At 43.2% G+C, this 26,704-nt stretch overlaps 1 protein-coding gene across 1 annotated transcript; it reads left to right on the top strand.

Annotated features, from left to right (window-relative positions):
• Positions 1-204: 204 nt before the first annotated feature.
• LOC148454061 (thioredoxin-like) lies at positions 205-26,704 on the top strand. The gene is made up of 5 exons (XM_088461282.1): positions 205-407; positions 14,962-15,066; positions 17,774-17,833; positions 18,116-18,181; positions 26,428-26,704. The coding sequence occupies exons 1-5, from the start codon at positions 384-386 to the stop codon at positions 26,488-26,490; spliced, it is 318 nt and encodes a 105-aa protein (XP_088317408.1). The 5' UTR covers positions 205-383; the 3' UTR covers positions 26,491-26,704.

Raw genomic sequence — 26,704 nt, 5'->3', positions numbered from 1 at the left:
TTCCAGAGAACCAATGTTTATATCTAAATAATGTTTTGTATTCAATGTTAAAAACATCGGTACTTCCAATGTTTTCTTTCGATGTCCCATCCCTAGTCCTCACCATTTCCTGTAATCTCCCTCTCCCCCCACCATCCGTATACTCAGCACCGCCCATATAATTCAATGGCTACCCCCTCCACTGCGATTGTGTGTATTCAGTCATTCCCCCTCCTCCGTCCCGCAGCCGTCTCGCCCTTTCCTCTGCTGCACTAGTTCCCCATCTTCAGCTCCGCCCCGTCCGGTCACCCCGCCCGCTACACTTGGCCTCTTTTCTCTCCCCGCTGTGACCGCTTCCTCTCACTACCTTGTTGCCTCCTCTGCTCCAGGTTACCGGCATCATCATGGTCCGACACATCGAGTCTCTGGTAAGATGGGCAGCGGTCGCACACATGCAGGCGTTATCTCACCGGGCTGGGGTGATGGAGGTTCTGTGCCATGTGTGTGAGCATGGGAGTTACTCATGATCAGGCACAGCTGGGGCTGCAGACTTTCTGTAGTATTTACATATCTGACAGGTGCAGGGTGTGTCTGGCTCTGGTACTTTGGATGTAGAATGATTAAATTACGAATAATCTTTATGCAATTTAAATGTAACAGTTCTCTTTGTAACGTTCTGACCCCTTTTTGTGCAATCATGGGATCCTGCCATGTTGCAGTGGGAGTTTAAACTGTATGGATTTATTCTGATAAGTCATTTTTACACATGAACTAATTAAAAGTATGAAAAGATGGAGCAGAAAGTAATACGTGGGTGCTATACATCAATCGGTACTGTAGTTCAGAATAATAACCACGAAGACTGTTGTTCTCGGTTTTGCTATAATTATATTAATTATTCAGTTCTGTAATAGCATACATTGTAGCGAAACAGCAGTCTAGTTACAGTAGTCTAATCATTCCAGTGATGTGGGAGCCAATAATGAGTAAGCATGTTCTATCATCCAGGGCGTGTGTGCCTCTCACTGCTCCATAGTTACTCCCCATAGAGAAGGTGATAAGTGTCCTTTTATTCCAACATGTTTATTGTTGGTTAGATTGCTGACAAAGATCACTGTGGGGGTGCCGGTGTAACATATTGGAATGAAGACCACTTATCACCTGCTATGTGGGACTATCTACCCAATGTCCGTCTGCATTATGCCTTCAACAGGTGATCTTCATTGCTGGTACAGGTCTGTCAATATCAATAGTCCAAAAATAATATAAGGGAGTGGACCCATGCACATACAGACTTCTTGAAGAGCAGTTACATTGATTTTCAGGGAGAACTGAATAAAAGTTATTGCCTGTGCATTTGACAAGTGATTTTTTTTTTTTTTTCAAAGCCTGCGTGTAGAGCCTCTTAAGCTTTCGTCTTGAGATTTCTGGGCTTTCTGGTTTCCTTGTAAGATCACCTGAAAATACCTCAATGAGTAGGGGTACAGTGGAAACCCGAACCAGGCCTCTAGATTATATATAAATAAAGAAGGTAAAATTGTGCCTATGCAATATATATTAAATTGTGTGTATATAGTTCTTCGCTTACCTCTCGGAGATATTGATAATGTATATGGGCACACTGTTTGGCCTAATGCAGGGGTGGGCAATAGGTGACACCTGAATACACTGTGGTTATGTAAACAATAATTATGAATAATCGACATCTATTAATTAACAGACGAATGTTTGTTGGTGACCCTCGGCAGTTGTGCTAGGGGACTAGCTGACAAGGAAGTTGCCTGAATGTGGGGCACTTGTCCATTAGCTCAGTATTGGTTTAAATAACCCGATTACAATAGTCACAATAGGGCCCTATGTGTGGTTTAGTGACAGTACTTTTAATTATACAGGTTGAGTCTCCCATATCCAAATATTCCGAAATATGGATTTTTTTTTTTGGCATGACTGAGATAATGAAACCTTTTGATTTTTGATGGTTCAATGTACACAAGCTTTGTCTAAGGCACAAATTATTAAAAATATTGTATAAAATGACCTTCAGGCTGTGTGTATAAGGTGTATATGAAACCTAAATGAATTTCATTTCTGTACACAAACTTTGTTTGAGCCATAACTGAATAATCGCTGTTTGCTGTCTTTCTTTAAAAATCCCTGAGTGCCGCCAGTTCTGCTCGATATTTGTGTCACACCTTGTGTGTGTTATGCTTGGAAGGCAATGGGGTAAGAAGTGTTTTATTGAGTGCTGGATTCTACTTTGGATTTATATATATATATATATATATATATATATATATATATTAACACACACTAACACATAAACAGTCTATACATACACAACATACATATACACTAAAATATACACCGTACACATGCACTGACACATATACATGACACTAACACATACATACATACATACATACACAATAACATACATAGTCACTAACACATACATACATACTGTACACACACTAAAACAGTACACATACATAATGTACTTACACTCAATGAAGCAGGTACAGTGCAGGTTGCTAATGGTGCAGACACCTTGCTTCATTAGTCCCAGCCCCCTTGCGACGTAATGCCACGATTCGCGGGTATGTGGGGGCGGAGCTTGTTTTGGCTCCCATATTGTGGACAGTGCACTCAGTGTGTGGTCCGGAGCTAGCTCCCGCTGGGCGGCGGACCCAGTGATCACCCTCCTCCCGCAGCTATGCACAGTCACTCTGCCAGTGCAGAGGGACTGTCTGAAAATGTAGGCAGGACCGTGCGCAGTGCTCCTCTGGGAGCTTTTTAACCGGCCTGAATTCTTGGGCCAAAGGGGCCTGTCCTGCTGGGCCCTAGGCGAGCACCTAGGTTGCCTGGTGGGAAATCCGGCCCTGATCCTGTGTGTATATTTGGGTCCTATTCCCAAGATATCTCATTATGGTATGCAAATATTCCAAAATACCCCTGGTCCCAAGCATTTTGGATATGGGAGACTCAACCTGTATCAAAGGCAGAATTTTTTTTTTTTGTTATATGGGCCTGATTTCTGTCCACTAAATAGATGGATTATATGTATTGATCCTTGTGCAAGTTTGAGGTCATGTTGTACAACCCAATAATAATAAGCCGTTATTTCCTTGTGTGATGTAATTGGCTCTCTGTATATTTTCTTAGATGTAAGTGAAACAAGGGCGTTGTCAGTGCTGGCATCCTCTTGGGTTGCTGTATGCTGAGAGAAGAAAAGCTGCCAATTGTGATTAACATGCCAACTGTAAAATTGCTCTGACTTCACAGTGGCAGAAAGTATAAGGGAAATTCCAATAAACTTTATTTAATGAATATCCCTAATCTGTAAAATCTTCTAATCCTAGTTAATCATTCTAATTTGTTTGCTGGAGATTTGATTAACATGCATCAATTTAGTTTCCTAAACATAGAGTTCTTGTAACCACCTCCTTACCCTGTTTATTACATCTGGACTTTGCAGATACAGTAGTTGGGGCTAAACTGCATGATTTAGATTTTGTTGCAATATGATCACATCACTTTGCTAAACAATGAACGCTTATAGGTCTATGTACTAATCATTGCAGTACTGCTGCTATTATGTATCCATCTCGCAGGGGATAGTTTCATTTTTATTGTAAATATGTACAAAGGGGAACAATTGTTGCGGTAACCACTGTCCCTGTGCGTTATATCCCTGGTAAATTAGAGACTTCTTTCACAGAAGTGAAAGACTTCTCGGTGGAAGCTGACCCTGCGCATGCCCACAGTGTCGGCTTCCGGAGCCGGCCGGGGTCTGTGACAAAGAGATCGGAACATCTCTTTCCTGCCCCTGGAGCCTCCATAGGTTTACAGTAGTTTACACCATCTGAAGATAGTGTAAACTACCGGGGCTAAACTCTGAAAAGCTTCTCATTATGACGTTTAGTACATAAGGGTCAGATCGCAGTCTCCATTATCATCATCAATTGGAGACTACGATCTGTAGTGCTCATTAGCACTTTGCTTGAGATTTGGTGATTTGACGATTGCGATCAAAAAATGATTGTGATTGTCAAATCAGGGACATTTAACATGTCAAATGTCAGCGATCCGGCTGAACATCGATGGTGGGCGATCAGAAATTTCTATCGCATCTCTGCATTGCGATGATCTGTCGCAGATGCATGGGCACCTTAAGGCAGAGATTCCCAAACGCTGTCCTCAAGGCTCCCCAACAGGTCAAGTTTTGGAGAAATCCATGGTTGAGCACAGGTGGTTACATCAAATTGACTGAGGTACTAATGAAATCACTCAACCATGGATATTTCTAAAACTTGAACTGTTGGGGAGCCTTGAGGACTGTGTTTGGGAACCTCTGCCCTATGGGCTATTTTCACCGGCCGATAAAAATCCAGGCAAAGCCGGACGTTTTTTTTTTTGCCGGCGATCAGTGTCTTTCACACGCAACGGCTTTGAGGCATTTTTAATATGTCTTTTTTTTTTTTCTTCATGTATTGGGCATGTGCAGCAGTAGTACAAGCTCAGAAAAGCCGGCTGGTGTGTATGAAATTAAACATTGTAACATATACTTGCATAGGCAAATGCAGGGGGGGTTTCCAGTTGCCTGGAAACCCCCCTCCGCAGCCCACACCATGATGACCACAATAGAAACAGCATATAATAATAAAGTTGCATGTTTTTAAGAGCCCCTCAGTGTCACAAATTAAATAATTAGCACCACCTGTTGATCTTTTAAACCGTGTGAGCCAGTAATGAATACATTTGTGCACCAACTAGGAGATATGGAAAACATGCACTGTTAGGGGTGCACTGATATTGACCACCTATAGGGATAATTAGTAATACTGTATAATAATAAACTAGCCAGTACATAAAGAGACCAATCTGTACATATATGTCCAGGGCAGGGCAAGGTTCTTTTTCTGCTTCCCCCAGATACCCGAACCTGCTGAAATGATCTGGAATGGAGCCCACATCTAAAATAAAAACAAACATTCAGCTCCGGCAGGATGGCCCTAGTGCCATATATAATGGAATACTGTGATTGTTGGTCCTGTATATGTCAGAATTATTACATATACTATACTTCATATCATGTATATTATAGCTGGGTAATTGCCTATTATGCCCTCTTCATGGACTGGCAGTTGAGCGATTGTGTGCATTGCGCATGTGTACAAGCCGCACTGCACATGCGCAGCGATCACATGGGGATTATTGACACACAAAGGAATCCATCACACACTGCATGACAGGCTGTCAGTTTGGGGGTGGTGACGGGGGGGGTGGTCAGAAAAACGCATTCGTGTCTGTCCTGTTTGAACGCAGTCTCATGGGCGTGCATAAATTAGCTACTGCAATTGCATGCGTAGCATGAGAGCTCTCTTGCAGTGTCTGCGGCTGGTCATACTTAAATGCTGCGTACCTGTGCAATGGGCGTCGATGGTACCGATGTTTACACAGATGAGCGACATTGGACGGATGTGGGAATGCAGCAGTGGGCGTCTTTATGCTGGCTGAGCTGTGGCTGGCATTAGCATATTTTCGCAGCTGCATTCTGTATGAAATAGCAATTGCATATGCTGCTGAATCAGGCCCTTGATACACAGTGCAAACCCTTTAATTTTGCAATAGTATATCTGGATTGTACACCCTGGACACATTAATTAGAATGTCTTCTCTTGGGAGACACTACTGCAAACTACAAGTGTGTGTATAGAGATAAAGGAGTTCTGTGCAGTAGTGTAAATGTCACATCAAAGTGTAATCTCTGACCCTTCAGAACCAGCCTTTTATTGTACCTTAACCTAACAGCATTTGCTGGATTCAGCCTCCTTTTAGGGCTTGAATTAATCATGCAAGTAATTGGATAGTGTGTTTTATATCTGTTACACTTTATGCTTCTGTGTGTGGGAAGCTTTGTGTAAAGGCACAAGATGTGTCCCATGAATAGTTTAGGACAAAATTATTCCCAGCAGCTTTTTGCTGGTGTAAAAATAATGTCCTTTTGTGCACTTGCGCAAATCAATACGTATGTCACTTCCAAATAAGTTGTGTTATGTCTTGGTTTTTTTTTTTTTGCAACAGAGAAGGCAGATATAGGTATATCCTGTATTACCCCATGTACCTTCTTCTGCTGTAATCTACTTTAAAAACCTTTTGATTTCACAATTTTTGAAATATTGATGAAACTGCAATTAGTAGCATCAACAACTGCAAAGCTTTAATACTAAGATTTTACTGTTTTTGAAGGAAAATTGCTGTTTCATTCCAACATTATATTGTAGCTTGATAGCACTGGTACCAAAATCTCTTCTATAACATATTAACAAAGCTTGTGCTCTTTGAGCCATGTTAGTGAGAGTATCACTACTCTGCTTACAAAGTAGTTGTCTAATATTCCTCTAACTCTTTCCTAACCTATCAGTCTACCTACAGGGTATGCAGGCGGGAAGCCAGCTGACGTAATCCCGACTGCTTTATCCTGGTGAGGGTTAAATGACAGGCGTCTAAATCTAGACGCCTGTCATTTTACCGACGCCGGGAGACCGGCCCCCGGCATCCCGATCGAAGTGTTGCCGGGTGCCGCTGCGGGGGGGGGAGGTTTAGGTTTAGGGCTCCCGGGGGGGGGGGATGACGACTTAACTTTAGGCGGTGGGGAAGGGGGGTTAGGTTTAGGCACTAGGGGGAAGGTTAGCGTTAGGGGTGGGAGGTTAGGTTAGTAAATACTTACCTGGGGACGATCAGGATTTTCACCCATGTTGGGCAGCAGCTGTCGGGACCGGCGGTAATTCATACCAATTCCACGTACAGTACTATACTTGTACATAATGGTGACTTTGTAGCCAGTATCATGTACCAATTGCCATACCTATTTATTGCAGCCCATCTAAAGAAATTGGATTGTTTTTAAAATGGTGGTAGTTTTCTGGTTAAATAAATGATATCTTTGTTTTGAATTGCTATAACATGACATGCTTCTGGGTTCTAATAACTCTCAACACTTCCCTCCTTATCTAAATATTTGTACTGTGAAAATTGAAAGTATGCAATGCTTATGTACATAGAGCAGTCGGTTTTATAGCTAATTTAGCATTATTACTAAATCTGGGCATACACTGCCTGACACCTTGAAGATATCATGGGCATGTGAGTGACCTTATTGACCCCGATATCTGCGCTCCTCCACTGGAGAGGGGGCATTTCCCCATTCCTTCCCTGTGAAGGAACGGAAAATGTCTGTCGGTTGGACCGATGCAGCCATCATTTAATATACTAAATATCCCATTGGAAGGGCATGCTGGACAATCCGGCACACAGTACAATTATCGGGGCGATCTGCTGTTTTTGGGCGTATCGGCATGATAATTGTGTAGTATGTCCAGCATTGGCAATGCCTAAACGCATGTCAAAGTTGTTGGTTAGATCAGTGATTCCCAAACTTTTTTGAATCGCAGTGCCCTAGTGCATCAGAATTGTTTTCAAGGCACCCCTAAGTCAAAAGTTTGTTATTGAGAAATTCAGAAAAAAATGTATTAAAGTTAGGTAAATTGTGCTTACCTGTCATCCTTAGGTTCATTTATGTGGTGAGTGACAGGTTTGTGCTTCTGTTTGTCCACATATTTACATTACATTGACTATAAATAATTTGATTTGGTGCTGGTCCACCAACCTGAGGCACCCTGTAAGTGTCCGGCGCACAGTTTGGGTACCACTGGGTTAGATCCTAAATACTTGCCGATCTTAACTGCTGCTTGTTTCAGGAGCAACTTTAGTTATGGTACAGTACTTGCATCCTGACAAAGAGAACCTTTAATTGTGTCTAGTTATTTTTTTCTGAATTAACAGTACATACTTATTTTTTTTTTTCTTTTTCAATTACACCAGAGGTTCCCAAACTTTGCTATTACAGTCCAGGATCTCCATTCTTGACCACAGGTGTCTTAATTAGTTCCTCAGTCAATTTGACTCAAGTATGGATATCCTTAAAACCTGGACTGTAATGGCAGAGTTTGGGAACCTCTATTTTACACAATTACACTTCATTAATTACTGCACCCCAGAAATAATATTAAAATTGTATATATTTTTGCCTATTTTGTTTAACTAGAACGCTACAATAATAAAGTAGTATGCTGACAAATAAAAGTAATTTCTGTTCTGAAGGGGAAAAAAACAGCTTTGATAGAATCAGAAATAAATAGCAGTGCTAAGAGGTCAGAAAAACTGACTCCTGCTTTCTTTTTGAGGTTGAGGTTTTAAGTGGATAAAAAAAAATATAAATGTACCAGTCCAAAGCAAACCCGGAAAAATTGTGAGCCCTAGAGTGAGATGTGATGTGATGTGTTCCTCCCAGCATAAAATATATATTCCCGAGATTTAACACAGTAATTATCAATGCTATAGACTTTGCACATTGTAGATTAAAGATATTGTCTATTTTGTTTTATTTCTTGGTACATGCACATCCAGTATCTTTGTAAGTGTTGAGAGATTAACGTGTATGTACAGTAGATGTGTTGTAAAAGGATTCTCTTCCTGTAACCATAGTTGCAGTGCTGAGTCACCGTGTGTAATCTAAATTCCTGACCTAATGCAAATAGCCAGATTGTACTGTAGTTTATTTAAAAGGATAACTACATCTGGGTTGGTCATCGCTGTAATTGTGGGATATTTTTAGACGTTGGGACTTTCCAGAATGGGTTTACACCACCATTTCCTTAATCATCCATCTGGGGGATGCCTTACATCTGGGTTATGTATAGTGGTGGGTAGAGTCGGACACTAACTAATTGAAACTGGCTCCCACCCCCTATATAACCCCTCCCTTACCACCGTAAGCTCAGTCTTTTTTTTTTTTTAGTGTCTTTGGAGTAAGGCACTAGTTAGATAGGTCATAGCTTTTATTTAGGCTTTACTTCTTTACTTTCATGTTTTGAATTTGGGCGCTTAGTTCCTGGAGACAGGCGACAAACACTAACAGAGGGGGAGTTATATAGATTAGAAATTTTGCGAAGTAAATAGCGCCAGGAGAGAGCTCCCTGTGCTATTCAATTCTGCTCGCTGTTAGGTCGGGAATACCCATACTCGCACCATGAACAGGGTGTTTAGTCACAATAACGGGCATTCTCCGGCTAAACTTCCCGACGCGATGCTGTTTTCCTGGCGCTAAGGGCAGAAAACCGCATTGCATCTACTTTTGTCTGATTTTGTCAGATTGCTGTTCGCACCCCTCCCGGTGCTATTTACTTCGCGATCAATAGAATCGAGCCCTGTACTTGATAAATGCTACTTCAATGGGCAACTTCTCCACTGGTCCACTTCCCCATACTTTTCACTGCTTGATAAATAGACCCCTAATTGTTTAAATCTTGTTGCCATTATACTGCTGTCTGGCACACTGCTTTTGAGCAGATTGACCAGGGCTTGGAATTACTCACAGATCCTGTGGAGCATGCTTGTCTCACATCTCCAGGGGCTGTTAGCACAACACTGCTTCAATCCTCACAGTAGGGAGAGTGTTACAGAAGCAGCAATATGCGGCTGCTTTATGAGAGAGGGGCTTTGCCGGTTCCAGCATGCCGCTGACACGTGCAGGAGCACAGTGGTGATGTCATCAGGTGCGGCCACAATTAATTTGCAGGCTGTTGGAAGCACAGGTGATCGGAGAGAGCATTACGGCACTGAGTGCGTGCGGCGGGTGACGTCATCGAGGACAGCGGGCACTCCGAGAAGTTGAGTTAATATCTTCAGGCCGAGCCATGGAAGCCGCCGGCTATGCACAGGTGTCCTGAATAAGCAGGACACTGCGGATGGCCATGCCTCCACTTCCCCAGGAGTATATATGTATATAGATAGATACTTATCTATCTATCTAATATATATATATTAAAGTGCAGGCTGCTGAAAGCCACAGCAGCTGAGGATCCGTTTGAAACAGTGGGCACTGGGGGATGGAGGCCTGACAAGCAAATAACAGTATAACCAGGATTTTTACTATATGTAGTTAACCTGGTGTTCTGGGCTTATTCCAAAGAAACCAGAATTTCCCGCACAGCAACAATAACCACTGTTATATTTCACATCTAAAAGTAAAACCAGCAATAGGTAACATATATATCATATCTTATATCTTAATTTTATCATAAGATAAATTTTATATGCTGGAGGTGCTCCCTAGAATCATGTAACTAAAACTCAAAAAGTAACAATAATTGGAAAAACCAATCATCAGTATAGTGATTCCTTCGTGGGGCACTCTTTTGTACATAAATGATTTGTTAGTATAATTAAAAATTAGCTTTTAATATATTTCCAATAAAGAAAAATAGGGATTTGTTGTGCTCATTTATAAAATATCTAATTGAGCTCCCTTAGCAATTAATCTCATGAAGTTATAAAAATATATCTACAGTATTATAAGAATTAGCATAAAGTATGTGGTGATTATGCTTGTTTGAATTCATATGCTCATATAGCTCCTGATGGGTACATAATATATTATAATAGCAGGGTCAGGTACAGTTCATATGACATATAAAAATTGGAAATAACTCATAAATTAGAACTGTATGTAATGATAATCACTCGGTCATTTGAGATGAATCTATACATTGTGTGATAATAGCGTGTCTGCTGAGTATCATCCCATATTCATATACCATGTGTGGCCAAACACAAACATATATGCAAATGATCCCCGGCTTGCAACAATTTATTTAATCCTATTGCCGAGTTGGATACTACCTCAATGTAACCAAAAATATATATACACATGAAATGCAAACAGAGTACTCTGAAAAAAGGGGAGAGCAAACACCTCCCTGTAGGCGTAAAAATATCCCAGATGATCTGATACTGATTTATATCAGGATAACAATCCCGGATGACATAATTAAATAGTATAACATACTGTAGGCAGATAATATCATGTTGTCACATAACCCCATAGAAATCTAAATAGTAAGTACGGCGTACAAGTACCTGGTCCCCTCTGCTGTCCAGGGTCTTCACTGGGATGAGAGAGGGATCAGGAATAACTGATAGAAAATAAAGGGAAAGGTGGGGGACGCCGATCCATATGTGGTGTTAAGGTGCGTACACACTAGGCGATCAGGAAAGACAGTACGATTACGACATCGTAATCGTACCATCGTTCCTGATCCCCTGTAGTGTCTGCACTGAACGATCAGTCGTTCCTGAACATGGCAATCTGTCGTTATCGTCAGATTGTGCTGCATGTTCAGGCGATGGACAATGTCGGAAATGACCAGCGGGGGTGCGCATCGCTGGTCGTTTCCGACATAAAAATGCACGATTACTGAGCGACTGCACGACTACGATGTCGTAATCGTGCAGTCGCTCAGTAATATCGCCAAGTGTGTACCCACCATTAGGCAGTGTCTGTTGTTGTAAGCATTGCAGAAATCTGAATGCGCTACCGGACCAGGTCACGACCCACCCGAAGAAGAGTACCTGAGTTAAAATGACCAAAGGATTGTACCTGACACCCACCTGCCGTGCTGCTCCCTCCTGCAGTGGGGAGTGACTGACTGGACACGTGTTTCCACAACGGGCTTGTTCATCATCAACGGGTGAACAAGCCCGTTGTGGTGAAACACGTGTCCAGTCAGTCAACCCACTGCTAAGTCAGCAGGTAGATCCAGATGACCATCGCGGAACTGTTTCGCCACCCGATGGGAGGTCACTTACCCAAGAATCTGGATTGGAAATTATCCAATTTTCCCAGAACCTGAGTAAGTCGAATAGTCACCAGGGGTTAAATTTTGTATCAGTGAGGTCCTGTTCCAATAATATTCTATTCCACTCCTCTCCCTGTGGATGGTTGCAGAAAGGCGGTTCTTTGGCAGGCAATTTCTGTGCTTTCGTGCTCTGGAGTAATTGTTCCAATAAGGTGGGCATGGTGTTTTGCTCCAAACTTTTCCTAGTAGACAACCTGGATGGGTCATTCTGACCCCTTCTCAACATCAAGGGGTTAAATCCTTATCTTCACTTGGAAAAATTCAAGATGGAGTTGATAAGGTCAGTCATTTTGTTCTATGGAGGAGGATGATTTTCTGGCCTCCATCGATATCAAGTTTGCCTACCACCATATTCCTATATGGAAAGGTCATCGGCATCTTCTGCGGTTTACAGTGGGGCATCAGCATTTTCAGTTTCAGGCTCTGCCTTTCGGTTTGGCCATCGCCCCCAGAGCATTTACACAGATAATGACATACATGTATCCCCTTTCTCCTGAGTAGGGATATCATGTGTTGGCTTATCTTGATGATTTGTTGGGAAGAGCTCCCTTAATAGCTCTATTACAACAACACCTTCAGATTGCAATAGGCATGCTCCAGAGATTCGGCTGGATCATCAATTTTCCCAAATCAAATTTAATTCCATCCCAGAGGATGGTATTTTTGGGATTACTCTGCTACACCCTGTGTCAGTGTTTCTCCCTCATGCAAAAATTCAGGATTTTCAATCCAAAATAAGGACCATATTACAGATGTCTTATATCTCGGTTCTAAGGGCCATACAGACATTGGGGGGGGGGGGATCCGGCAAAAGCAGCTCCTTTTGCCAGATTTCAAGCCCGACCTCTACAAAACCAATTGCTGCATCGATTTGTAAATCTGGACCCTTGATTAAACAGGCAGTTGTTCAGATTATCACCTTATACATGGAGGTCTCTTCAGGATGCAAATCTGAACAAGGGTACCCAATTGTCAGTAAAGGACTGGACCATTGTCACCACAGATGTCAGCTTTATAGACTGGGGGGTGGTGGTTCTGGACAGACACTTACAAGGGCTTTGTTCTGTCCAGGAGACCACTCTGATTATCAATATACTGGAATTAAGGTCAATTCGATATGCACTGATTCAGGCTCAGGGCTATCTGAACAATTAGACAATGCCACAGCAGTTGCTTACATAAACAAGCAGGGTGGCACACACAGCTGGCTCGCAATGAGGGAGGTTTTTCACATCCTTCATTGGGCAGAAAATTGGATTTTCGGCTAATTCAGCAATTTACATTCCAGGGGATTTACAACTAGGATGCAGACTTTTTATGTCGCCACAGTGTGCACCTAGGAAAATGGGAATTATACCAGAAGGTGTTTGCAGAAATAGTTGCCAGATGGGGATCTTCAGATACAGATTTGATGGCTTCTCATCTCAACAAGAAGCTTCCAATGTATGGATCTTTGTCCCGGGATCTTCAGGCAGATCTGGTGGATGCCATGACAGCGATTGGTGGTTCCAGCTGGGATACATCTTTCCAACTATGGTAATGTTACCAAGGGTAATTTGGCGGATTCGACATGTGGCATGTCTGGTCATTCTGGTGGCTCTGGACTGGCCACGCCGTCATTGGTACGCAGTTCTTCACAGCATGTTGGCAGATGTTCTATATTGTCTACCTCTGTGTCCAGATCTGTTGCTTCAGGGCCCATGCCGTCACCCAAATTTGCCTCACTTGGCCTTGACGGCAGGGTTCTTGAATCCAGGATTTCTGATGGCCAAGGGATTTTCATTCTGTGGTGAAAACCATGATACAGGCTTGTAAGCTGGTTATTTCCCAGATCTATCATCTGATATGGAAAATTTCTTGGTCTGAACAACACAAGTACAAACCAGAAAAGTTCCAAGTGTCTTGTCTCTTTTATCTTTTTCGCAGGATGGGTTATTTAATGGTCTGAAATGGTCTTCTCTTAAAGGACTGGTTTCGGCCATATCGATCCTGTTCTTCTTATGTTCCTCCTTGGGACTTCAATTTAGTTTTGGAGGCTCTCCAAATGGCACCATTCGAGCCTTTTGTAGTCTGTAGAATTGCAATATCGCTATAAAGGTTGGTTTCCTTTTGGCCATTGCCTCGGCCAGAAGAGTATCTGAATTAGCAGCTCTTTCATGTAAAGCTCTGTTTATTTTGAATGAGGATAGGATAGTGTTACGCACTACACCTTCCTTTCTGCCAAAGGTGGTATCTGCTCTCCACATTAACCAAGATATTGTCCTTCCAGATTTTCGCCAGGATTCAGTGACTAATGAAGCTTCTTCACTGTTGGATGTGGAACGTGCGTTACGCATTTACATGGACCATACTGCGTCTTTGAGGCATACGGATTCCCTGTTGGTGTTGGTTGATGCACCAAAAAGAGGCTGGCCTGCCTCAAAAGGTCCATTGCTAGATGTGTCACTTCTGCCATTTGGCAGGCATATTTGTTTTTGAATGTGGCAGTTCCAGCCTCAATTCGGGCTCATTTGACTCGTGCTGTCGGAGCTTATTCGGCTGTATGGCATGGTGCCTCGATTGAGCAGCTCTGCAAAGCAGCTACCTGGTCACCCGTACATACTTTCACTAAATTGCTCTGCTTCCATACATTCGGCACAAGAGATGCCAGTGTTGAGCGGAAAATTCTTAGAGCGGTCAATTCCGACGCTCCTTACCTCACCTCCCTTAATTAATTGGCTTTGGTATATCACCCAGTTGTAAGGCATCTCCCAGATGGATGATTAAGGAAATATGATTTGTACTTACCGTAAAATCTCTTCCTTTCAATCCATCTGGGGGATGTCAAGGACCTTCCCTTGTTTGGCTTTTCATACTGGATACATGTTGTTCCCCGTTTTTTTTTTTTTTTTTTTACGTGGCTCTCCCCTGGCTCTGTTAAACATTAGACTGAGCTCATGGTGGTAAGGAGGGGTTCTATAGGGGATGGGAGCCAGTTTCAATTGGTGTCCGACTCCACCCACCACTATACATAACTCAGATGTTGGCGTGAATACTCTTGGCTTCTGCTATAGGTAAATGGAGTAGCTGTGTTTTATATGACTTGGTTATTATACATTAAGCAAAATATGCATGTAAATGTCATTCAAACATCTCTAGTGGTGTTTTTTTTTGCTTTATCATCAGAATAATTGTATCCCTTTACAGACTCCATTTTTCCCCCCCCCCCCCCCATGTATTTCAGGATGAATTCAAACAAGCCCTGATTGATGCTGGCAGCAAACTAGTTGTTGTTGACTTCACAGCCACGTGGTGTGGACCATGTAAAATGATTGGACCCTTCTTTGATGTAAGTCGGTAAATGTTTTGCACTCTTCTCTCACCTTGACTACTGTAACCTTATTCTCCTTTCTGGCTTCCCTCTGACTACTCTTCCCCTCTCCAATCTATTGTTAACAGTGCTGCTCTTCTCTTTAGCCACTCTTGCTGCATGGCTTCTGCTTCTCCTCTCAGCAACCCCCTACACTGGCTACCACAATTCAGTTCCATGTCAACCATACTTATAAAGCCCTTAATCACTCCTCCCCTCCCTGCATCTCCAACCTCCTCTCTGCCCTTACTCCTTCCCTCCCACCCTCTTTGCTCCTCTGACTGCTGCCTCACCTCTACTCTAGTTATCTCCTCCCATGCCCTACTTTGAAATTTCACCCACATCACCTGCCTCTTCTGGAATGTTCTCCCTCCCTAAGTTCCTGCTTCCTAGCTATAAATGTTTTGTGAAAGCATATCACTGAAGACTACCTACCCTCATCTTAGCTCACTCACACATTCCCTCCTCCTACCTACTTTGTATCCTTCCCAATTCACCCTCCAACTGTTTATATCCCCCCACACCCCCCCCTTTAAAATGTAAGCTCATGGACAGGGTGTTCTTCCTTTCCTGTGCTTACCACCAGTTTCTTTTGTCTCCTCCCCTTTGCGGCTTTGATACTGTCTGTACGCCCATAACATGTGGTACAGGACCGTTTAGTGCTGTTATTCCCCTGTACTCTTCACTCCGTTTGTGGTTTTATTGCTATATTTGTATTTGTTTTGTACTGTGCATTGTATTTTCTTATATTAAACCTTTATATGGTGCTGCATACACTTGGATATTTACATACAGAATCATTAGATTTGCTTCAACATGCCAGCTAATATTAATCAGTGAAAGGGTAAATATATGTTGCACTAGCTCTACTTAAGTGGTAATACTGTCTCCCTTGTATCTGCAACTCATTTTCCTGTTACTTTCATCTTACCGGATCCCTTTCACTGTTCTTAAATTATTTAGCTGCATTTTTAGCCTGCCAATTGATTTTTTTTTTTCCTAGTGACAAGATAATTGGTATAGTATAGCAAACACTTTATGAAAATGGGTACACACAAATAAGTTGGCTTTATGCAGGCCCAATTCCCCGTTCTACCAATCCGTTTGGCGATTAAACTGCAGATCGCCGAACAGCGATGACCAGCGATCCGTCGGGGAAATTCAACATGTTAAAAATCCCTCACTCTGATTCTGACCATTTTCAGGATGAAATCGGGGAATCAAGATTGTTCAACATGTTGGATTTCTCCGGCATCGTCAAAACAGGGAATTGCCCTGACAGGCTAGATGTATGAGCCTTATAATATATAACACCAAACCAAAATCAAGTTGTTGTTTTTTTTTCAGAGTGCAGTGTAGGAAAGCAAATATCACGTGGTGGTTTTTTTTTTTTTTTTTTATTATTCACCAGTTTTCAGAAATCTGTTACATTTGGATTTTAATGTTGGTTTACATATATTTAGCTATGAAAGGGCAGACAAAATATTGAGTATCAAACACTTACAGATCTTATATGAGGATATAATAGAAGCAAAAGGACATGTGAAGAATTAGAACCTGACCAACTATAATCTCAATATTTGCGGTCACTTGATATGAGAGCATAAAATACAGATGGCCTGATTCGGAATCTCGCCCAGCTCTGAATGTGACCGCATCTAGCATATATGGGCAAACTGTACATCTTTGCATATCCCCGGGCGATTCTGATGCAGACAGACTTCTACCGTTTCTCTCCATACAGACGGAGTATTCTGGGCTCGCAAGCCGGCCTGCCTGACTAAGCTGAGGTCAACTGGCCGGCGGCCCGCTGCCGTCCACCATATTGACCATCGACCACCGATGGTGTGATCGCAAATGTAGCAGGGGGTGTCCTACACTTGCTGCATTTGCATATGAGTAAGGACAGAATTGCAAAGCTTCCTGCGTGCAGCTTTGCAATTACGTCAGATGCTGAATCACCGCCCAAGATACTAATAATGAAGACGTGTATAGTACTTTTGGCAACATATCTGCATTTTTCAAAGCGGCACTTGAGGAGCTGTGCGGCTCAGAATTAGGCCAAAATGGTAATCAAAAACAGACTGGTATTCTAACCCCATGAATAAATCCAATTTATAATCTAGAATAGTTGTTTGTATGAAGCAATGACTTTCAAATGGAACTTGTCACATACTATAGAGCTCCACTTGCTGAGCAAAACATGCATAAATGTTTTGTTATAATTAACTTAAGTGGTTGATGGACCTCCAATTTGGTGTTTGGAAATGGCCTTCTGCTGCGCAGCGACATTTCCTCCTCTGGGTGCGTTACAATTAATCCCAGAACGATCAAGTCTAAACTGCAACGGTTCAACTTTTATCTGGTGGTCTGAGCACTGTCTCATGATTAAGTAAAGAAGGGCACTTCATGAATAACAAATGCTTTGAAGTATTTGTCACATGAGATCGGACATTTGTGTTTTTTTTATTTACACACTCTTGTTAAACATTATACAGTAGCAATCTGCAAATAAATGCCTGAGCCCTGCCCAAAACACCCCTAGAGAAACGAAAAAATGATACTTTTATTATACATTCAGTTTTTTTTCATGGTACCTTTTATGCAGTGGTATTAGTTTAATGGCCATGAGAAACATGCATGTCTAACTGAAAATAAACCGGTTTTTGTTTTGGTTGTTTTCTAGAGCTTGTCTGCAAATTACCAAGATGTCGTTTTCCTTAAAGTGGATGTAGATGACGCACAGGTGAAATAATTCTTGGTGAAATCCCTGGTGGTGGTATTTGTTTTTTGTCTTGTTTTTCCTGCTTTCCTGAAAGTGAATGAAAGTGCTGCCATACAAAACAACTACTTGTTTAACAATGCAGTATATTTTAAAAAATAAAATAAAAAATATTTTGTTTTACTAAATTATTAATACACTTGACATGCAGTATAAGGTTGATTACTAACTACATGCAGAGATATTTCTAGTATATATACACTCCTTGAAACTCAAACTTCAGCATACTATTTTCTAATTTTATAGGACGTTGCTTCACACTGTGACATCAAATGTATGCCAACATTTCATTTCTATAAAAATGGAGAACGGGTATGTATCTTTTTTTTATTTTTATGTCCTAAATGAAATAACATCAAAAATATATTAAAAATATACAAGTTTATTAAGTCCTTTTTTAATTTCATTTCATCTTTTAATTATCAGTTTTTGTTTAAAGATTAGACAAAGTTAGTCTAAAAGACCATGATCAACATGTGTTATCCTTCACTTCCGATAAGCTTCTGAATCGTTTGCACATTTACTTCTGAATATTTAGGTTAGCCCTCTTAAATACAGCTATGCATTTGCACTAAATATGCTATCCCTGCAATTAAGATACTCCAAGCAAGGAACTTTGAGGTTAGAATGTCTATTCAGTTATGCTGGGTACACACTTGTCGATATATATTGTTCGCTTGCCGAATTATATTGCGAGTGCATCGGTGGTTGTGTACACTAGATAAGTCGGAACTACGTCGTTCAGACCTATCAGGTCGGCAATGCAGCACAACAGATGATACATCTGAAAATGTGTACTATGCAAACACTTGCTGCAAACACCCTTACACTTGCTGCAGTAACTGCTGACACTGACATCTGAACTGGGTGGGCAAATTTAATGCAGGAAATTATGCAATTGTTTTAAATTACCATAGGAGAGGAAGGGAATTACCCTGCATGAATTGCTTTTCAAAGGAGGAACTCCCCTGGGTATGAGGTTTTTAACAATAAATAATAAAAATGGGCAGATTAGATGGGCAATGTGGACCTTATTTCCTGTCAGATTCTATTTCCTGTGTGTCATGTGACTGCTCTCTCCCTGATGCACACATTTAATTGTAAGATACTAAGGCTCCCAGTCTATAACCATCACCACTGATCACCTTCAATACTGCTTGGGTCTCACTGTAGCAGGGAATATCCTATACTGCAGCTCTAAAAGTTTTCTATATAGACCATGGGCTTGATGAAGAGTTGATGGCAATATACTCCATTATTATGTGTAAAATGCATGTTTGATAAACTTTATCTAAGCACAGGTTAGATTCAGGATTTAAAAAAAAAATAAAAAGTCAAATCTATTGTAGACTGAATCTTGATGAAATGTCTAACACATTTTGTTTTCATATCATGCGCTTTTACATTAACACACTCACTGCTCCCAGTCCTGCTTCAAATGAATGTTATGTTACTGTAACAGGATTGGAAGCAATAACATTTCTCATGAAGTGATATTCCAGTGACCAAAACTAACCTCCCACTTCCTCATGCGTTGCCCCTGACTAGTGCTACAGTGAGCCCTGTTCTTTTGTGGGTGCTACTCTATCCTTACACATGTTTAGTACAGTGTTTTTAGTGAGTCTAATGCAGGTCAGCTGAAACCTGTATATGAAACCATAAAGCCTGTGGGCATAATTTAGTGCTGAATGTAAAGATTTCCTTCTTGCATGTGAGCAAGGTGTATAAATGCTTGCATTTTCACATCTATATTTTGCATTGCATGTTTCTTAAATCTACTGAATAAGTGACCCCAGAGCAAATATACAGCCATCTTAATGATCTCCTTAACTTGCATCTGGTTTATATAGGTGCAATGTTTTCTTTTAGCTTTTGTATTTCAAGATCTATGGAACTGAATACACTTTTCTCATATTGGCACGATTAACTTGTTTGTATGTTACTTCAGCCATCTCCCCTCTGCAGCTGCAAGATACAGATGTGTCCTCATTAACTGGTTGATCATACCAAGAGTAGTAGTGTATCTTATTTTTCTTAAAATTTTGCATCCTAGTCGTATCGCAGATGCAGCAAAAAACCACCCTGTGTACTAGATACTCCAGGAAGTCCTTACTTACACACACACACACACACACACACACACACACGTGAAGCACAACTGACCTCGACGTGAGGAAAAGCCACGGCTGCGCTCATCAAAGCCTTTACACCTATTCAGACTTGGCCGCTTACAGATGTACAAATGTTACAAACCAAATTGATCATAGTAAGCTAGCAGTCATTTTGTCGCTTCCATGTGTTTTAATTATGCACAAAAGGCATATGGCATGGTCGAGTCACGCAAGACCTGGTACACTGAGAGGGGCTATTTGGTGCGTCTGAAGAAACCGGAAGAAAAGGACACATCTGTACATAAGCTCTGCTCACATTGTGTTTCTTTATTAAATGTGTAATGCAGGGTTCCCAAACTCTGTCCCCAAGGCACCCTAACAATCCAGTTTCTACTCCAGGGTCCACAGGGTTGACCTTGGGGTATAGGTTGGGAACCAAATCCGGGCACCACGCAGTTAAAGCTTTTAGCTCCCTATAACCCCTCCCAAAAGCCAGAGGCACCTCAGTTTAAGTTGGTGCCCGGCCGGAGTCGGGTCACCGTTATCGCAGGGGGGGGCGGCTGTTTAGCAGCCCCTAAGCTTTCTTTTTATTTTATGAGTTCACAGGTTTTTTGTTACTTTTGGACTCTTCAGAGCGGCAGCGTTGGACTGTCCAGAGGACATCCTAGTTGCTGCTCCGTCACCCCACCGGCGCTGAGACCCCAGTACAGATCTGAGGATCTCAGCAGGACCCCACAGTCTGTACTAGCCGAACTCTGCGGGCGTCCAGGACTGCTGCCGGATCGACTGGGAGCAGGTAGGGTCATTGACAATGCAGTCCCATGCCTCCAGTCTCTGGGGACAGACCAGAGGCGCTGGCAGTAGCAGCGGGCCCCCCCCCTACCCCCATACCCCGCGTGTCCATTAGACCACCAGGGACTTAACGATCGGCGCAGGGAGCCGGCGTCCCGGGAGTTAATAGCCGGCCAGGGTAGGAAGCCTTCCCTGTTGTAGCGACTCCTCCCCTTAGCTCAGCGCGCCTTTCAGTATTAGTCTGGCGTCGCTGAGCTACTTCCTCCACGGGCCACGCTTCCTCTGAGGTCTCCAGGCGGCCGTTCTGCTGCTGCACCACAGGAGTAAATCTCCAAGGATGGCAGTTGGTCCAGTCCCCCTGCGTACCTCACCATTTAGGTCAGTGTACACAGCGCTATAGCCTTCCCAGACACTGAATCTGGGCAGTTGAATGTAGTGCCAATTGCAGTATATATATACATTGTTTATGTATATATATTTCTGCATTGTATGACTTATGCTAGTGCTGTCTGTGCTTTATTCTCTATCCTGTCAGTGTATATCTATCCCTTTTCTTTACCAACTGCCCTAATACAGGAGTACTTAGGGTGGTTCTGAGACCTCACATATATAGATTTGTCAATATTTGTGAGGTTTGTCACATACTGTTACGTGCTGCACGTTGCCATATGTTAGGTGGAACTGTGTGTTGCATACGCTGACAATGGGTCCCTGCAGCTAATCTTGGCGCCAGTCAGGACCAGTATAGCGCTGCTTAATAATTCCGCCAAGATGGTTGGTCAGAGCACGATACTGCACCCATTTTTGCTATCCTGAAAGTCATGGACTACAGGTATTAGTGCGGAGGACTTGACTCAGAAAGGGTTATGTATGCGGCGCCATCGGGTGCCGGGCCCCTTACACAACCCCCTTGGGCGGTTTGTTTTCTCAGGTTCCTGGTCACCATTGCGGATTGCCGGGTGGCCCCCATTGTTGTAACTCACTCGGGGTTACTTCACCATACTGCCCTTTTCATCTCAGGGTATCTTGCAGTTTCTTGCACTTTACCCTTGTGACACAAACCATCACTCCATACCGGGGTTTTTCACAGTACATGAATTCCCTCTGGTACCATAACAGTCTGACATTCCCCTTGCAGGGATTAACACGACAGCCACCCTGGGTGGTGGTTGTTTCTGCAAAACACAAAATGGCGTGATAAACGCTCTGTGGTCACCTCCCAGTTAGCTCTGCCTTCTAACATAGGGTGCACTGGATGATGTGTTGTGCTCTTTCCCTCTCACACGGGGGGGAGCCTATTTCAAGTATTGTTGTTATCCCTGCTTTGGGGCTAGCAGTCGTCGCCATTCTAGTTATAGAGAATGTCGAACCTGCACCTAAATCATATACCCTCAGTTTAACGTGTCTTCGGCTGTTTTCCTCCGTCCCTGACCAACGGGTGGATCTCATGGCGGGAGTCTGGCTATCGCCAGATAGGTCTCACAATAGCGTTTGGCCTACTGTTTCTCTTTCCCTGAGGTTCATCACAAGTAATAGAAATCACCTCCTGGGGTGGATTTGCAGGTTACTTGTCTGATTACAGGCATTACTACGCCTCCCATTCCTGCCCTGACGGATTCTGCGGATCCATAGGTGGTAACCTTGCCTGATATCAATATAGTCGCTTTCAGGGGCTGTTGCCCGTCCTACCATGGCTATCGCAGGGTTGGCTGGTACTATTGCATACTAGGCTGATGCATTTGTAACTTTTTTTTTTTTTTCCCTCCAGCACGGCTAGGGTTCAAATGTGTGGGTTTTTTTTTTTTGTTTTTTTTTTGTCGCACCCCTAAAATATGCACATACCCTATGGCTGCGCTCTGGGAAAACAGAGGTGCAGATACCATATATTTTGGGAAGATCTTGTTTGGTCCTGACCTTGGCAGTATGACTAACTGCAAGATTACCGCCTTCAGCTTCTCCCACTACAAGGCTTCGGACTAAAATCTATTAAGTCTTTTTGTCCTCTGGGTCAGCCTAAAGGCCTGTTTTTTTTTTTCCTAGGCTGTTGGCCTCCAAAAGGGCCCCCATGTCCAGTACCGAGCAGACCTGGACTTCCAGACCCTGCTTCTAAACCTAAGGATAAACCTTCAGCCTGACTAGACAGGTCTACATCTGGGGGATTCCAGAGTGAGATACAGACTCTCACTTCGCCCAGTGCTGGCGTTATGTCACCACGGATACTTGGGTAGGAGTTGTAGTTTCTCACGGGTATGCCCTCTAATTGCTCAGGCGGCCTCCTCACATGTGTTTTTACACTGGCCCTTCTTCAGACCCGAACAGGGCCTTACAAATCAAGAAAGCTAGAAAGTCTTTGCAGTAAGCAGAGCTATGTAGGCCAGTCCCACTATCTCAGCGAGGGACTGGTTGTTCTACTTTCTTTCTGTGGCAGTGGCCGACTTGTCCTTATTGGCCTATCCTCTGTCTCAATTCCCTGAAACAGTTCCTAAAGGTGCGTGGGCTCTGGAGGAAACCCCTATGCGCCATCATCCGCTGTTTGGAACCTGGCGACTTTTATGGTATCACTGAATATTCAGGACACATACCTACAGGTGCTTATAGAGCCCTCTCATCAGCGTTGGCTCAGGTTTGCTGTGCCACAGCAACACTTGAAATTTTCAGGCTCTGCCCTTTAGACTGTCCACAGCCCCGCCGGGGTTTACCAGATTTATGGATTTTCTGACAGTCCACCTGTTCAGTGTATCAGACTTCTCCAGTATCTGGATGACCTCCTGCTCTTAGCAGGATCACCAGGGTACTTGAAGCCATTTCAAGTTAACAGTTGTTTTCCTTCACAGGCACAAAAGGTTAATCAAGGGGACAAAAGTCCTCCCTGCATCCCTCACAGGGTATGATTCATCTGGGAGCCCGGATAGATTCTCAGAATCTGAGAATTCTTCTGACGTAAGACAAGATCTCCACTCTTCAACTGCGAGTGCGCGGATGTCTACACAGTCGACGAATGTCTTTACTCTCTTTAATACGAGTTCTGGAATCCAGAGTGTCTACCTTCGGAAGGGTGGAATATGCTTGGTTTCATTCCAGGCCTTTGCACAATCTGATCCTCTCCCGATGGAATGGGTTTCTCCATCGGATCACTGTTCAGACGATGGTGCTCTCTCTGGAGGTGCGTCGCTCTCTGTCTGGGTGGCTTTGGTCATCTCATCCAGGGTAATCTTTACAACGGATGCCAGTCTCTGGGGAGCAGGGTCTGCTCCACATTCGTTTCAGGGCAGTGGACGCCTGTTGATTCCGCCCTACCAATTAACTTGTTGGAACTTTAAGCTGTCTTGGGTCTTCACTCTGGCCTAACACATACTTCACGGTAAACCTGAAAAGGTTCTGTCCGACAGTGTCACAATAGTGACTTACATCTAGGGGACTCTGGTCGTTGGGCAGCAATGACAGGAATGTCACACATTCGGTCATAGTCCAAGGGTCCCCTCCCCACCATCTCTGCAGTGTTCATTCCGGGAGTTCTCCATTGGGAAGTGGGCTTCCTCAGCCGTCACGACATGCATTCCACAGGCTGGTCTCTTCAAGAGGTTTCAACTCCTAGTGAGCAGAGGGGGCCTCCCAGAGGTGATCCTCATGGCCTTCTGACTCGCACACTGCTGGTGTTGGGGTCCAGAACTAGAGGTGCTGTAGCATCCTTCAGGTGACGCGTTGTCGGTGCAGGGGACCTTTTCACTTTGTGTACCTGTTCCTCCAGCCTCCCTTCTTCCTCGAGGTCTTTGGGAGTTCAATCGAGACGGAAGTGCCCTCCTGCTGGTGGCTCCAGATTGCCCCAGACGTCACTGGTACTTACATTTTCGGAGTCTCGCCATCGACACTCTGTTCCTGCTCCCTCCATATCCGGACCTGTTGTCTCAGGGTCCTTCCCTTTCCCTGGTCCTGGATTGTTTGTCTTTGATTACTTCCCTACTGTCATAATCCAGATGTTTGGAGAGCATAGGCCTACTTTTGCTGGGATCTACCAGACTATGGCATAATTAATTCTTATGGGTATCGTACCTGTTGCTATGGTCCTCCGGTGTTTAGGATTTCCAAATGTTCTGGCATTCCTTCCAGCTGGCTTGGGTCTCTCCCTCCGCCTGCCCTTCCTGAGAGTGCGGATCTGGTTGTGGAATTGCTCCACTCTTTGGTATCCTTACCATCCTTCAGGGTGTTTTCTAGATTCTGCCCCCCTTTTGTCCCCCCTAGGGCTCCTTGAGATTTGGTAGTGGTTCTTCGTGTCCTCCTGGGACCTTCATTTGAACTACTAGGTTTGATAGCCATTACATGGTCTATGGCTTAGTCTCTCTTATGGTGTTTGCTTCCGCCAGGAGAGTGTCTGTATTGGGAGCGTTCTCATGTGAGGGTTGTGAGTTGCTCTCGCCCTGTGTCTCTTCCTAAAGTGGTTTTTAAGTTCCATATTATTCTGGAACTTATGGTACTGACATTTTAGTCACCAGTCCTCTCGTCTGGTGTGGCCTCATTGACTGACTGACTGACTGACTGACTGTCTGTGGTCTGGCCTCTTCGGATTTATGTGATCCGTTCGAGTTCCTTCAGGAAATCAGACTCCTTATTTGGAGTCTGGATTTCACAGGAAAGGATGGCCGGCCAATAAACAGATGTTGGCTGGATGGCTTTGTATGTCTTTCTCAGGGGCCTACACGTAGGTAGGCCTTTCTGTTGATCCTTGTTTTTCCTCAGGCTGTGGGTGGCTCACTGTGGCGCCTCGGCTGTTTTGCCTTGTAAGGTGGCCATGTGGTCTTCTGTACACACCTTTTTAAGGTTCTATGCATTGGTTTCCTTTGCCTCTCAGGATGCTTACTTTGGGTGACAGATTCTCCTCTCAGCACAGGAGCGTCCCCACTCTTATAAGGACTGCTTTGGGACATCCCCAAGGTCAACCCTGTGGACCCCCTATGGACCCTGAAGTAGAAAACAAGAGATATGGTAAGAACTTACCTTTTGTTATCTGTTTCTATGAAGTCCACAGGGCACCCGCCCTGATGCACGTGGCTTCATGTGGGCTGTGTTACTGGTCACCGGTTTCCCGTCTCCTTCTCTGTGAGTATGGTTATTGAGTGTTCCAGTCTTCTTTCTTTCCTCCTCCGGCCTTTGGCTACTTACAAACTGAGGTGCCTCTGGCTTGGGGGAGGGGTTATAGGGAGAGTGGACCCAGTGCATCCTGGGAGATAAAAGCTTTAACTGCATGGTGCCCGGATTTGGTTCCCAACCTATACCCCAAGGTCAACCCTGTGGACCCTATGGACTTCGTAGAAACAGATCACAAAGGTAAGTTCTTACCATATCTCTTGTTTTTTAAGGATATACAAGCTTGTGCACAGATCGTGTAATCAAACTGACTGGGGTACTAATAAAGTCACCTGTGCATGGATATCCTTAAAACATGGACTGTTGGGACCACTGATGTAATGTGTCTGTCTATCCTCCTTATTACTCCCCCCAACCACTGTTGTGTTCCCAACAGATATGATATGCCATGTAACCTTCATAGCTTTACACATTCCTATATACAGTGTTTTGTTTTTTACTATAAAAAAAATGGCCGTTCCAAATGACTATTCTTAAATATTCATTTTAAACATTTTGTTTATCTTCCTACAGATACATGAATTTAGTGGAGCTAATCAGGCCAGTTTGGAGCAGAAGGTGCAAGAACTCAAATAAATATATGTAATGGGACATTAGACTATTCCTTTTCATTTCTGTACATTACAGCAACATTTCAAAATATGATGTACAAATATATATGGAACAATTGTTGCCCTTGCTTTCTGCACAAACTTCTATACTGCATTTTTCCAATATTTAGTTATTGTGCTGCTTGAATTGGATCTACGGAGAGGAGCTGAATAATAAAATGATAGATAAATTCCACTGA

This window comes from Taudactylus pleione, unplaced genomic scaffold, assembly GCF_031769625.1.
Source record: "Taudactylus pleione unplaced genomic scaffold, aTauple2 ptg001032l, whole genome shotgun sequence".
NCBI lineage: Eukaryota > Metazoa > Chordata > Amphibia > Anura > Myobatrachidae > Taudactylus > Taudactylus pleione.
The sequence above is the reverse complement of the archived record's forward strand: the minus strand, read 5'-3'. Positions and strand labels throughout refer to the sequence as shown.

Excerpts from the sequence above, each read along its gene's own strand:
- LOC148454061 (XM_088461282.1), top strand. The coding sequence starts at position 384 with ATGGTCCGACACATCGAGTCTCTG. Across the intron at positions 15,067-17,773 it reads TGATTGGACCCTTCTTTGAT|AGCTTGTCTGCAAATTACCA; the intron begins GTAAGTCGGTAA and ends GTTGTTTTCTAG. Across the intron at positions 17,834-18,115 it reads TGGATGTAGATGACGCACAG|GACGTTGCTTCACACTGTGA; the intron begins GTGAAATAATTC and ends CTAATTTTATAG.